Source organism: Chionomys nivalis, chromosome 1 (assembly GCF_950005125.1).
Source record: "Chionomys nivalis chromosome 1, mChiNiv1.1, whole genome shotgun sequence".
Lineage (NCBI taxonomy): Eukaryota > Metazoa > Chordata > Mammalia > Rodentia > Cricetidae > Chionomys > Chionomys nivalis.
This window is the reverse complement of record NC_080086.1, coordinates 8,021,389-8,036,867: the sequence shown is the minus strand read 5'-3', so window position 1 is coordinate 8,036,867 and position 15,479 is coordinate 8,021,389. Positions and strand designations below refer to the sequence as shown.

The following is a 15,479-nucleotide window of genomic DNA, read 5'->3' as shown; positions in this document are numbered from 1 at the left end:
ACTGATGGAGTGGCCAGTTCCCAAACTGACTTCTAGATATGTCCCCATCAATGGTTTTCCTGAGCCCTGATTTCCTCGAATTGCAGTTCTAATTGGTATGGCTTTCCTGACCTTTGCTCTTTGAGAAACAGGGTATTGCTGACTATCATGTGAATGGCCATTAGAAATTTGCTGTGGGGCATATAATGAGAGGTGATTTAAATTCCATGTAGAAGACACATAGTGCTATCACATCAACACGTAAAGATGAAAATATTTGAAGAACAAAATGTGACTGAGAAAAGAGAACAGCCGTTTTGATCCCTTCCACTCCTTCCTTACTGGGAAACTGGGAAACACTGGCAACAACCCCCACCTCCAAACCAGGCACCTGTGTTCATTGTTTATATCTGGAAATGTACACGGAATAGAACTTGTCCATTTGGAACTCAAACTCCACACAGTCACAAGCAAGGATTTGATAGGTAACTCACGTGTAGAAAGTACACATCGCATTCTCATGAAAAATATTCATGCTTAGAATTTCCACTGCTGGTGAAATGGCAAATAAAAGAAAAATGGTGTTGTGAGCCCTGGCTATCTTCGCAGGCGAGATTCAAAACAAGATTGCATCAGCGAGGAACACCAGTCATAGAAACACTTCAAGTTCAAGGTGCTAGAAAAATAAAAACAAAGAGGAAGAGGAGGGGGAGGAGGAGGAAGAAGAGTAAGCCCACTCAATGGAAACAGTCCTGGAGTCTGTTTTTAAAGTGATGGTGCACATACATGACTCTTGGAAATCATGAAGGCAGGCAGGTCAGGTATTGGCTGGCATGTATGTTGATTTAACATCTATTGACTGCTTAACATGCAATGGAACTGTCTGTGGAAGAAAAGTCGCCCACTGTAATTGAGTAAACAAAAGGACTAGTTTATTATGTTAGATAAGCCAATATGTTCTCATGAACTATAGAGAGTAAACATACAAGTACATCATAAACAAATTTAATATACTGAGAATAAATAGAATAAACATAACAAGGACTAGTAAAGAGTAACCCATAGTTACAGCTGTGTGGCTAGCAGTAAAAAGAATCAACTGATAAATTGCCATATATATGTGGAGTTATATATTTGTCTTTAATGCTAAGGGCACAAAGATAAACAAGGTATAGTACAGATCATAATACCAGTTACTTAGAAAGATCTTATGGTACGTAATCTAGATTCAGTGAGAAATAGTAGGGGGTCACGATCTCTGAGGGAAACGATCTTTACTTGAACAATGACACCAATAACCCTGTCATTTTGCTATGAACTTTCTTGTCTTAATTATTTTTATAGATAGTAAAGAGTAAATATTTATGAGGTTGATTTGGTTAGATGAATGCAAAGTTTAACTCTGTTGAGATTATTTTTTTCCATGACATTTTTCTTAAAACAAGTAGTAAAAATGCTTTCTATGGAACAATCTCTGTACACTGTGAAGATGTGTTGCTCTCCTTGTTAATAAAAAGCTGATTGACCCATAGCAAGGCAGGATTTGAGGGAGCAGAGAGAATTCTGGGAAGAAGAAGGGTAGAGTTGGAGAGTTGCAAGCCAGACACAGAAGCAGCAACCTGGGAAGTTTATAGATGAGGTAAACAAACCTCGGGTAGCACATAGAATAATACAAGTGAGTTAATTTAAGTTATAAGAGCTGACTAGAGACAAGCCTAAGTTATCAGTCGAGCATTTATAATTAGTACTAAGTATCTGAGTATTTATTTGGGAGTGGCTGCCAAGGCACAGAGAAATTTTGCCTACAAACTCCTTTCTGTCATTGAAGGTAACACGAACAAAATAATATATAATTACCTGACTGAGAATATCCCCCTGACTCCATCTGGTAGGTTTGGTTTCACAGATAATCAAATATTTACTCAACTGAAGTAAGTAAAGGTTCTAGGGACCCAAAGATCCCTTGTGTACAGGATAGTGTAGTTTTGCATCTGAAGGGGCTACGTCTATAGACAAACCTCTCCATGTGAGAGGAAGTGTGACTTCATAATAAACATCATGGATATTCAGCCCCAACAGAACTTTTTCAAACCAACAGTGTTTTAGTAGATTAGTCAAATTTTTGCAAAGTAATTTTGAGATTGAATTTTTCAGTAATGACTGTGATCTGCTGACTTTCTGCAACTAGAACATTATTTTCTCCTAATAAAGTTTTATATGTGGGACAAAAATGGTGGTGACTTAAGCAAAGCAATTGGAACCATTTTTGTCCATCTTCATGAAGTCCTTACAATATAGGGTTCTGTATCTCTGAAGGCTCATTAATATATTCTGATATACAAGAATATTAAGTCTTGAAACAAATGCATTACGTATCAATTATGAGTCTTGGAGATCTTGCAATGTGTGAAGACTCTGATATGAAACTCAGCAATGCTTGTATCAGACGGGCAAGAGTTTAGCTAGAATAACAGCGAAACAAATATCCAGCAAGCTAGACTTTACTAACTAGCATCTAGGTAAAATAGGACACCAATAGCCTGCAGATTTCTGGTACATTCTTGCGCACTAAAATGATAACAAAACAAATGGCCACATGTGTGTCATCAATGTCTATGGGTAAATTTGTCAAGAACAAATAAGCACTCATTACCTATGTAACTCTCCCACAGAAAAGTATTGTAGGGAATCTGGTACCCTTGAGGAATGTGTACTTGTCAAGATTAACATACAGCTAAGATGTGGCATGAAAATTATATATGTGTGTACATTTATATGCACATATATATATAGAGAGAGAGATAGAGAGAGACAGGCAGAGACAGAGAGAGTGCATGCATGTGTGTGTGATGGATAAGGCCATTTACCTATATTTTTTGAGTCCTGAATAAGATAGCATTTCAGGGTTTAGAGTCATTACCTGGCTGAACTAAACTCCAGAAAGCTTCACTGACCTATCACTGCAGGATGGAAGCTAACTTGAACTTTCTCCTTACTGGACAGAGGAAATCAGAGACATGTAAAAAGTTTTCAAATATTCAACCCCTTGCTGTGATCTTTCTCTTGGAAGAGGCTGGCTTTACAGAAATGCCAAAAATGTGATCTTTTTTGGTGACAGGAAATTATTTAAAGAGAAAAATGAAAAAAAAACCAGCATTACTAATGTTAAAAGCATAGAAAATACTCTCCTAAGGTTGATCATGACCTTGAGTATTTCATTAGAAAATGATTTTTTTTTTTTTTTACTCTCTTCCCACATGGGCACCCAACAGCAAGGCAAGGTTAGTCTTCCCAGGAAGTGTGGTTATACAGAGGACTCACCTCAGCTCCCATGTGTGACAGACATTGACCAGGCTTAATTCAAACTGACTCACCTCTTATGGTAGCTTGATGTGTTAACCTAGCTTAGTATTCTAACCTGGCCTGGTCATTAGAAAAATAAGCTATGGATGAAGCTACAAGAAGTGTATCTCAGGAAACTGTTACACCAAGCATGAAACAGAGACCTCAGCTTTCCATACAGAAATTCGCTGAAGCTTAGAGTGCCGCCCTATGAAGGCCAAGGTGAGGCTCCCTCGGTGTGCTGACTGCAGGCGCTTGAATCTGAGCAGTACTGCAAAGGCATCCCCTCACATGTCCGCACGAACGAACGAGGCAAACACCCCATCTTCCTGGGCCAAGAGACTTTCTGGGGTGTCATATTCCAAAATGTTTCCTCGCTTCATCACGATAACCAGGTCTGCCGTCAAAATGGTATGGACTCGGTGCTGTGCGAACACATATTTAAAAAAAAAAAAAAAAAAAACAAGAATATTTGTTACGAATTTGAACACATGGGTCAAAGCAATGACTATGAACACTTCACAGGCTGGTCATGCATGGTTACTTCTTTACTTTGGGTACGCCAAGAAATACCCTTTTCTTGTATTAATTAATTAGTATATTTTTAAATCCCAATGAATGCAGTTAGTTCTGTTTGCTCTGGCTTCCCTTTAGTGCAGCTAGTGATATCACTACTGTACTGAAACCTGACAACCATGTCTACTAATAAAGGTGCCTCAAGGATAGGCTGAAGGGAGTCACTGCAAACCAGTTCAGTTATATTTTATTCTTGATTACAGTTATCTCATGTGGGAGCCCACTAAGTCCCTGAATCAACACACAATAAGAAGGACCCTGAGAGATTCAGGTCGGGAAATCCCAGCTGGGGAAGTCTATTCGGCATTTGTTATCCAGGGCTATTGATGTGTAGTCTCTTACTTGACAGAGATCACCATCCGTCAGTGGCTCACTTCCCATATGACCCACTGGAATAGGAGCCTTGATGTTAATATTAATATTGAAAACTGCCATTTATACAGCATGTGTCATATGTTAAGTGCACCACATGCATGTAATCATGAATCGTTAAAATGTTCTTCAGCAGTGGGTCTTCCCTCTCTCCACTTTATCAGGGATGTCATCAGGGTTCAGACAGATCAAGAAAAATGGAGAGATGAACTAGATAACTAACGGAATAATCATCATGGAATCATTATTGAGACAGGTTTTCCTAGCTTCAGGGAGCAAAGTGTTTGCATCCTGTAACTGGACCTGGATACCTTGGGTAGTCACCAACCTCGATGAGTAATGTAATAACGTATGTGAACAGACTCTGATGTCAGACCAGCTCATGCTTCAGCTCCACACCTGTTACCTGGGCAATCGGCATCAGCATCCCAAGCATGCATGCTGCAGCTTCGCACCTATAATGATGGCAGCGGCCCCGCCCGCCTTCCAGCACAATGGGAGATAATTTGTGTGGACACTGCACACCTTTTCTGGCACAAGTAAGCTGATGATCACTGCCCGCTGCTGTTAGCAATTCTCTTGTTGGTGTAGAAAAAAAACTCTCTGTGCTGGTGTTTATTCTTGCTGAGATCAGCCTATCCCACAAAAATCTAAAGGCAGCCTCATGCAGTTTTAAATTTGCTGGGAGATGCATTTTGAAAGCTGCAACAAGTAGTTGAAAGCAACTCTAGTACATACATACATACAATACATAATACATACAATACATAATACATACAATACATACATACATACAATACATAATACATACATACAATACATATATATAATACATATCCTCAATATGTTCTCTGTGTTAGCATTTTGATGTGAAACCAACATAAAAATCTTCACAAGTCTGTTTACATTCTTCTGTTCTTGCTGTTTGAGATGCGTGATGTATTTTAGACACATGGTGAATCTCACACGGCACTAGCCACTTTCAAGTCCTCCGTAGTCACCCACAGCTATTTTTAGGAATTTGTCAGAAGCTGGAGGGCAATGCCATCTTTGAGAAAAGAGCAGAGCCATGTGCACCCCCACACATTTGGAAGGAATAAACGTAGCAAATCACTTTAGAGCTCTTGATGCATTTTCTCTTCAGAAAAATAGTATTTCTTCAATAGCCATATCAGAGGTGCTTAAAAACGAATTTGGCTTTTATGTCTATGAAGACAGTTTTATAAACATTACTATAATAGTCAAAAATAATGTTTACTAAAATTATAAGAACATTGAAAAATCTTAGCCAGCAGAAATAAGTATCATTTGTGTTTACTCCATTTATCCACACAATTTCTTGTTGTTGTTGAAAAAGTGTGGGATCAGTTAGTGTTGAAGAAAATCTCAAAATGCTCCAAAGAAATTAATCCAATGGAGAGCGAGGAATAACTTGTTTCCATAAATAAATACCAGGAACTAATCTGGTATGTGATGGCTCTTTTGAGAAGCTGGGAAAACACGTATTTTTTTTTAAAGAAATTTTAATGCTTCAGTGGCAGATAACCAAGGTCACAGGGGACCTTTTAGGCAGAGAGAGAAATCTTAGCAGAGATGTCGCTCCTTCTGCAAGGGGAGAGCCATTTGGGTAGCACGGGTTTCTGTAGCTATGCCTCAACCTGTGACCTTTAGGTGTGCGGGGGATGCTGGGAGTTTAGTGACCTCCACAATAAGATGTGCATAGTGAAAAGTATTTCACAAATACAGTTAGAAATTAGGTTATAAAACAAGGCAACTTTTCATTTAAAGATATAAATCGTGATCAAGTAACCTTCAAGATAAAGACTTCATGGGACTGACCACCACCACCACCATGTTTCATGCAGAGCAGAGACTTGGTCTCCTGGGGTAGCAAGGGTCTGGCAATCCTCTCTTTTCGCACTCATGAAGGGGCAGCAGGGAATTCTCCCTACATGTCTCTAGTGAGACAATGCTTGACTTGTATTCAAGAAGTAATATTTCATATCAGCTGGTTCTCTAGCTTCTTAGATCATTTACTGTGGTGAGAATGAACCCATGTGCCCCTCTTTAGGGCAGAGGAACCACAGACCTTATCAGGAAAATTAGAGAAAATGGTGTTTCTTTCTCCTGGAGCTTGAGAAAGATGCCCTTCAGAGGGTGGCTTTCCCCCAAGAGTAGCAAGTGTTCCTCACCAGCTCAGGCTCCCCAGCAGTTGCACTAAGTCATATTTTAAATTACTTAAAGCAGGTAATACACGAAGCATTTTTAAGGGGTACTAGAAAAGAGACTCAAATCAACTTAGCACAGAGGGAAACCTGCTTCCGGCTTCGTAAAATGCTGTCTTTGTAAACATAAGCACGCTCCCCTGTCAGTATCACACGCGATGCAAACACTTGGGCGAGCTGACCTGTGTAGCCACACCCCGTGGTTAGTCCCCCCCCTTTCCCCACCGGCACCCCCTTCAGTCGCAGCCTCAGCTCTGCCTTAAGCAGGCGCAAGCGAGTCTGCTCAGACATCTACCAGAGAACGAGGCACTCGGAAGAGCAGAGCACGGTGATCTACTTGTTGGTCATCACCAAAGTAGAGAAAAGGCCATTCTTGTGTTCGAGCAAGTTTGGAGCAGTGTCACACTCCACTAAAATACCCTCCGAAAAGACTAAAACAAGGTCTGCGTCCACAATAGAAGAGACGCGGTGCTGGAGGAGAGAGCCATAGAGAGAAGAGCGTCAGAGAGGGGAGAATGGACAAGCGTTTCCAGAACAGTCTTCAGGGGGCTGCAGTGAGAGCAAAGATCCCGCCAAACACAAGGGAGAGTCGGAAAACTAACGCCCTTGTAAGCTATCAAACTGGGGCTAAGTGTCTCATCAACCTAATCACTGCTACCTAAGGAAGGGACATTGCCTCCCTAGGCCATGGGCATCTCATTGTCTTCTGCTTTAAAACGGGTAAATGAGTAGAAATTGAGAAAGTGTATATAAATATTAGTTAAACTGGGGATGGAACTTAGGAACCCAAGCTACAAAGGAGGGAAGAGACCCCACGCCTGTCACTTACAGCTATGGTCACGACTGTGCGATCCGCAAAGGCTGTCATTACCACCTTCTGCAAAATGTTTTCCTGCCGAAAGGAAAAGAAAAGGTTTAATTTTCAGGAGCCTATTTTCTGTCGCCAAAGCATCTTATACGCCAAGATTGATACTCCACTGCCTAGTTCCTTCTAAGCTTGCCCACTCCAAAGTTTCTGTGGTGTTAAGGAGGAAGTGTAAGCAATAGCAGGCTGGGTTTTGGAAATGTCTTCAAAATGCAAGGAGAGTCAGTAGTCCTAAGTAGAAAGGGGAACGTGAGAAAGAAGGAAGATATCTTTCTTAAAAAATAATTTATTTAAAACATTTTTTCTCCTTGTGTATGTCATGTGCATTTATGCTGAGAGTGTGCAAGCACCCACAGAAGCCAGAAGAGGGCACCAAACTCCCTGAAACAGAGTTAGAGGTGATCATGAGCTAGCAGATGTGAATCTGAGACCCGAACCCGAGTCCTCTGCTAGATCAGGGCACGCTCCTCACCACTGGGCAGCTCTGCGGCCCCAGAGGAGGATCTTAGTGGCTGGGGGTGGGAGTAATGGGACACATGTGAGTTGAAAGCAGAAGGGAAGACCTTGGAGGAAGTGGAAATGTGTGTGTGTGTGGGGGGGATAGGTAATGGCAGTGGGGGATGGGCAAGAATGAGAAGGAAGGACAGTGGTGGCATTTATGTCTGAAAGTGCCATGATGAGATCCATGCTAACTGAAAAGGACAGCTCAGCGGTCCATCTGATTTACAGATTTGCCAGGAACTCAAAGGAGAAAAGGAATCACAGGAGCCTGGAAGCGCTTGCTTCAATTTGACCACAAGCAGCATATGACTGAAGCTAAGCAAAGCCTACCCTGGCACTGACCTTTGACTTAGCAAACAAAGAGAAATCGAAGTCTATGCCAACGTTTGCACTTTGACCCATACAGAATGTTTAAGACAAAAATACTTCTCTTCACATTCTAAACTATGGTTATCATTATGTCTGAAAAGCGCTATGGGTGAAGGGTCTGCCTCACTCCTACAGGAAGACCCAGTTACCCCCGCATCTCATTCCGACCGCTTGGTGCTGCTTGAGTCCTGACTCTCACCTGCTCTCTGCCATGCTGAAGCAGATGTCCTTGAACCTGACTGGTAACACCAATTTTGTGTTACTTTCAATCATAGGCCATTTTGTTATTTTATACTATGTTAACTGTGATGTCATGTGTTGTAATATGAGTGGCAGGCTGCGTTCCCCGCACCCAGCCACCCGCATGGCTAGCTTATGTCCCGAAATAATTACACGGAAACTGTATTCTTTTAATCACTGCCTGGCCCATTAGTTGCAGCCTCTTATTGGCTAGCTCTTACATATTGATCTAACCCATTTTTAATATTCTGTGTAGTACCACGAGCTGGCTTACCAGGAAAGATCTTAACCTGCATCTGTCTGGAGTGAGAGAATCATGGCGACTCACTGATAACTTTGTCTATATTGTATTGATACATCTACCATATTACATTGTACATTTTTACCTCTGATACTATGACATTGTTTACAGTTGAAGATCATTGTCTTCATATATTACACAGTTGTTTATTCTTTTAGTCTTCAAGTTAGATAGGTATTGAGAATTATATGTTTGTCATATTTATTTTTAAGTTAATCAGGTCTTTTAGTTACATAGAGATTATATTTAGTATAGATAGTATGATCTTCAGCCTCTTCAAGAGCTGTAGAAAATGGCCTTTAATCTAACCTAAAATTTCTGTGCCAACGAGACACAATTACTCCTGGCAACACCACTCTACTCCCGAGAGAACGTTGAGAACCAAAGACACTCCACTGGGAGCTTGTCTTCTTGGCAGAACTGGCCTTTGGGTTAAGAAAAGCCCATACCTCAACTTCTGACAAAGATACAGACTATCCCTAAGTGGATGAAACAGGATTGTCTTATCCTGCCAAGACAGGGTAGGATAGTTCTAAAAATGGTATGCCAGTTATGTTAGGCCTTAGCCAAAGTTGGTTGACTCAACATTGCAAACGAGACTGGGTGATTGCCCAGGTAGTCAGTTGTCTCTGTCAATTGTTGCACATTTTGGACATCTCTCGATTGTTAAGTAATATTTATTCCCTTCTCAGATCTTTGATGGAGTTAAAGATTATATAATTGTAGTTACTCTCTATGTTATTTAGACTCCTTGAGATAGAATGTTTAGCAAAAGTTTTGTTCTCAATATTGTTTGTTATATTTATTATTTGTTATTATTGTATATAGTTGTATTTGGTTTAGTTCTATCTTATTTAGACAAAAGGGGGAGATGTAGGGATATAGCCCCACCCATTGGGGGCGTGTTCGCCTCGGGCTAATGTTTACGGATAAATCTGCCAGGCGTGATCCCAGCAGCCCTTTTTCTTTTGCTCCGCTTTTCCTGTTCTCCGCGGGAACCTGTGGTCCTGTAAGTCTATTTCCTTATTAAAGCTGTATATATCTATATAATCTGTCTGCATTCATTTACGTCGCCACAGTCATGTAACTTGGAACTGTACTTTGATTAGTCTTAATAGGCAAAAAAGAAAAAAAAAGATGTGAATCCAAGTGTAGTGGTTTGTTTGTAACCCTAGCTCTAAGGAGGCCAAGGCAAGAGGATTGCAAACTTGAGGCCAACTTGGGCATGATAGCTAGTTTTAAGCCAGCCAGGATTACACAGTGACCCTCTAACTTAGGACACTGGGGTAGGGAGCAAGGAGGAGGGAAGGAGTCAAATTAACACCTTCATATATGGTTGGTTCTTAACAATCTTGAAATGGTTTTATTTGGGGGTCATTTTACCCAGTCTGAAGTGAGCATCAAGAAAGCAGCATGGTGTTAGGGATGTAAAAGCTCTGGCCTTTCCCATGAGTACACGGGGAAGGCAATTCTTAACTCAAGCCATTATTCATGTTAACAATACAAATAGTTGTAGCCAAAGATGGCTGTAGCTATCATGGTCTACTGAAAAGAGGTCTATATTCCGCAGCTGAGTTCTCATGACCTGTGGCCTTATTCCTTATTCCAGCACACTGCTCTCATCTGCTGAACCCTGGAATATGACACTTGGGGATGTATAGAAAATAAAGATCTGGTCCTGATAAGTCTTCCAGGCTGAGACCTCTGCTAAACAGCCTCTCTTTCCCCTTCCCTCCCTTCCCTTTCTCCCCTAGGTAACCACCTCCCCTACATGAGCTCCATACCAACAGCTCTGATTTGTCTCGATGATATTGATTTCTTTTAGATTCTCTGTCAGGGAGGCCATACAGAATTTGTCTTCCTGTGACTGGCTCATTAGTGCAGTGCCCTCCAGTTCCAACCATACTGTCACAAGTGGCAGAGTGACCCCCTTCTCAAAGGCTGTGTAGCATCCCCTGATCTCTACACAGCACATTCTTTTTATCTTCCTGTCTACACACACAATAATGTTGAGGTGAGCAAGGCCATGTGGACACCTGTCTATTACAGTCTGAGTTCTTTTGAAGTACACCCAGTAGTGAGTTTGCTGAGTCATACGGTAGATCTAGTTTTTGCTTTTGAGGAGATTCCCGATGTTTTTCAAAACAGCTGTACTAATGTTCATTTCCCCAACAGTGTGCCAGGGGTCCCTCTTCTCTCTGTCCTCCATGGTGCTTACTGTTTCTCCATCCATTTCTCGGCACAATAAACTCAGTCAATTATAAAGTCATATATTGCAAATATGTTGATAGATTTCCAACATTTCCACTACAAAGAAATGTGGTCAATTGCTTGGGTTAAAGACATGCTTGTTTTCTTGATTGACTCTTTCTATGATGTATAATATAGATGATGACTTCATAATGTCCACCCCCACATGTTTTTGTGGTATGTGTGTGTGTATGTACAAATAGGTATCTGGTCCTTATTTCTCATTTCTTCTCAACAGTTTTAATAGTCTGAATTCATGTCAAATGAAAGGGTTAAGGAGAGGTTAAGAGACAAGGTCAAGTTGCTTGTCCAAGGTTACATTCAGGCAATGAGTAGTGGGATGTAAGAAGAAATTGAATATCTCAACCTTAATTCCACTTTTTTTGTGTGTTCTATCACCCCACTAATCTGTATTCTCCCAGTGGATGAAGGTTGAGTTTGTTTTTTAATCAATGAATCTCCAGTCCTAGTGTGGATTATTAAAAGTGAGTCTTGGTAACAGAAACCTCCTTTGGCTGATCAAGGAGTTAGTTGGGGGAGTCATTTGCAACGATAAAGCTTAGGATTCAGAACCCAGTTAGAAGAATTCGCTGCCATTTTCCAATGCGTTTCCAACACACTGGCTTTCACAGCAGAGATGGAAACTTACCGTGGCCATGTCAATGGAGGCTGTGGCTTCGTCCATGATGAGTATACTGCTTTTTCGCACGAAGGCCCTGGCCAAGCAGAACAGCTGCCTCTGGCCGACGCTAAAGTTTTCCCCACCTTCAGTGACAGTAGCATCTGAGGCAGGATAAGTAAGAGACTCACTAAGAACAGTTAGTAACTTTTGAAGGGCGGAGAGGGATCAGGAAAAACACGACATATGCATGACTAGCCTGGTGTGCTGTTGAAGAGATGGCATCCTGAGAGTCAGGGAGAAGATAAGGCTGGTTCATCTTATCTGTGACAGCATGTGGAGAATTGTGTCCTAACATCTAAGAGATACTGCTAGGACATTTGCAAGACCAAAAGACCTTGGGGATCGCTGAATTATTTAACCCAGTTCTCCCAGGAGACTGTGGAATTTATCTACCTGTGGCCTAGGGAGAGCAAATGGTTTGTCCAACGTCACATTTAGCTAATGTATAGAAGGGCTTGAGAAGAAGCAGAATATGTCAACCCCAATTCCACTTCTCTTTCTGTTATATCACCCTGCTAATCTATACTGTCACAGTGGATGGGGGTTGAGTTCATTTTCATCTCCAGTACTACTGTAACTCTATTAAAACAAACAACCAAAGTAGATGAGGGCTGAGACATGGCTCAGCAGTTAAGAGCACTGTCTGCCCTTGCAAGGGACCTATGTGTTTTTCCCCCAGCACCTACATGATGGCTCATAACCTCTTGTAACTCCTCTTTAGGCCTCTGTGAGCACTGGCTACATGCACATGATACACATACAGACAAACAGGTCCACATAAACAAAAATAAATAATTTTTTAAAATAAATTCTTTTAGATAAAAAAAATTGACTCTAGAATTAGGCCGTCCTACTGAGCCAGGAGCTAGAGGCATGTGGAGTCAGTTTTGTAGTTCTAAGTAACTAATGGAAGGTGTACCTAGGCCTCCTGGCAGAGATTTCACCATATTCTTCAGCTGGGCGATTTCCAGAGCCTCCCACAGCCTGTCGTCCGTGCACTTGCACTCAGGATCCAAGTTGAACCTATAAGGAAAGATCTCTGCTTATCAGTCAATAATAAACACGAGACAATATATTCAACACCAGGACAGGACTCAGCTCAGAGCAAATGTAAAATCTGTACTTTAGTGATGAATGTATAAATGACCTTTAATGTTAGCCCAAACATTTTTGACATTACGAGGCATATTTGCATATATAATATAATATGAACAATGTTATTTCCTGGATCTTTATCATGCTTAGTATAACCCAAATACTATCTAGTAAATATCCCACAGAACTGATGTTAAACACTTAAGTCTATATGGGAATATATAATATACATTAGAAGGATTTGGAGTATAGCAGAGATACAAGTTGATATATTACTACTAAATAACTTAATGCATCTAGAACTTTTTAAAATATTTTTATTTTTAAAATGAAATTATAATTACATAATTTCTTCATTTCTCTTTCCTCCTGCCAACTTTCCAATACATCCCCCTTCTGTCTCTCACATTCATGGCCTATATACTTTAATTGCCTGTCTGTTTGTATGTATGTATGTATGTATGTATGTATGTATGCATATGTGTGTGTGTACATATAGGTGTATATAGAAATATAAAAACACAACCTGCTCAGTCCATATGATGTTACTTGCATGCATATGTTTCCAGGGACGACCACCTCATACTGGATAACTAATTCCCAGGGAATACTCCACCCCACTCCCAGCATTCCTTAGTTACTCAACAGTTCTTTGTCTAACGTTGGACCACTAGGACTTTTAATTAAAGAAATCTTACAGGTAAATAATGAATAATAGTTCATACATGCTTTTCTTCAATATAAATAATAATTCTTGAATGGTGGTAGCAAATACTTCTTTGTAATTAAGCTATGACAGGAAAGGGAGTCAGGGGAGAAAGACGAAAACAAAGCAAAACAAAACAAGCCACACATACACAAAGAGCCACACCTCCCCCACCCACCCCAATGATCCAGTAGATGTCTTGGTAGACCCTGGACTCAGACAGTCTGCTACTGGATGGCAATTTTACCACTTAGATGGAATATGAACTTGGGAAAGCCACAACAGCTTTGAGTTTCAACACAATCATTTGTAACGTGGACATAATAATGTGACCCCAAAGGATTTTCTGAGGAATAAAAGCAACTACTGGGGGAGTAAATATCTCCAGCTGTTTTAAACTTTTTACTCATTTATGGGAAATGACAAACCAGGACAGGAGAACCCTGGAGCCACTTTGTCCAAGTGATCTTGAGGAGAGCAAAAGTTGTGAGAGGCAGGGAGGCAAATAGAGATGATCTACATTATCTTCTAAGCTCAGGACCGACACACAGGAACCAGACAGGTGTCTATGGGGCGGGATACCTCAAAAACGTTGTCAGTCACTGTGGGCTTTATAGAATTGAACAAGAGAGAGCTCAAAGCGCACGTCTAGGCTAGCACACCTGGGTGCTTCTATTCCAGTTATGGGGCAGCGTGACCAGCTTTCTCATCTTGATAAAGTCAGCAAATTAGAGCACTCACCTGATAGAGCCGCTGAACAGGATCGGGTCCTGGAGAATGATGGACAGTCTAGAGCGTAATGTGTGCAGGGGCAGTTTGGAAATATCTATCCCATCAATGACTATCTTTCCTGTTACAGAAAAATAAATGCCACAGACATGTAGCAAACTCACGAGAGAGAGAGTTTCATTCATTTAATAATTAAAATTGTTCTCCCCTCCTCTCTTCCACCTTTGCCTGGCCATGAGGCCCTGGACTCAGTTGCAGTTCCACAATGAATGAAGTAATAAATTTTTTTTCCAAGTTCTGGGTTGAAACACAGAATGTAAAACTTCCCATTAAAGAATTAGAAACATCTGTCTCTAACAAAATGTACACTTCCGGGGAGATTTGTCTTTCTGACATATTTTCCCCTGAAGGAATGTTCTGGAATGTTCTGTTACTATTCAGTATTTGGTCATGAGAGCCAATATCACTTTTCTCCTTTGGATACTGTTTCTTCTAGAATGCCTTCACCTCTCCTTCTTGTTTTATAGGATTTGTTGGAATCAGACATCCTGTATGTATTTATTTAATTTTTATTGTATAGTTCCATACATACAAACTTCTTGAAGACAAAGCCTTTGGCCTGTCACCCATGGCTGTAAGGAATAGCACAAGGCATTATGAACAGGAAAGCAAATTCCGACATGAGATCAGATTTACCAATTGTAGCCCATACTGCCTGTAGACTTACAGGGCTACACATTCTTTACGTCCCCTTTACCTTAGGTTAATTTCCTCATCTTTGTCATGCAAGGACAATGTTCCTTGTGAGACAAATATGATGAGCTCAGAATGGTAGTTACGGCCCATTTAGTAATAAGCAGGGACTTTATTCAAGCAGAGGCAAAGATGAGCATAAGTGGTTTCTTTCAGGGACAACACAGTGGCTATTAGCATATTAACCAATGCCTGCTACTAAAAGGGTCTCAAGTTAGTTATGGTTCTCAGGGGGCCTAAGGTTACCTTTGTTTATGTTTGAGGAGCAGGCTAACCAAACAAGCTCAGCCATAATCACAGTTTTGCTAAGTGAAAACAATCCATCCGTTGTCTTTGAACTGCATAATTGCCCAGAAACACAAACTCTGCTGAAGGCATCGCCCACCAGGGAATGAACAAACCACTAACCTCACTAACCTGCTGGTGGATGCTTACTATGCCACTGAATTTTAACCTTCCTCCATTCTGACTTCTATGGTTCATATGTGTGTGTG

The 15,479-nt window shown here is 40.8% G+C and overlaps 1 protein-coding gene across 10 annotated transcripts in view; it reads right to left on the bottom strand.

The window, feature by feature from the left end:
- Window positions 1-905: 905 nt before the first annotated feature.
- Abcc9 (ATP binding cassette subfamily C member 9) overlaps window positions 906-15,479 on the bottom strand; it is a 127,097-nt gene continuing 112,523 nt past the window's right edge. For 8 of the 10 annotated variants that reach the window (XM_057763719.1, XM_057763779.1, XM_057763746.1 and 5 more), the window contains 5 exons: window positions 14,245-14,353; window positions 12,622-12,725; window positions 11,670-11,803; window positions 7,324-7,386; window positions 906-3,746 (listed from right to left, as the gene is read on the bottom strand). In XM_057763719.1, coding sequence (XP_057619702.1) covers window positions 3,609-3,746; window positions 7,324-7,386; window positions 11,670-11,803; window positions 12,622-12,725; window positions 14,245-14,353 — 548 coding nt within the window. In that variant the 3' untranslated portion in view covers window positions 906-3,608. Of the gene's footprint in view, window positions 3,747-6,789; window positions 6,966-7,323; window positions 7,387-11,669; window positions 11,804-12,621; window positions 12,726-14,244; window positions 14,354-15,479 lie in introns of all 10 variants that reach the window. The other 2 variants (XM_057763727.1, XM_057763769.1) reach the window with 1 other exon arrangement.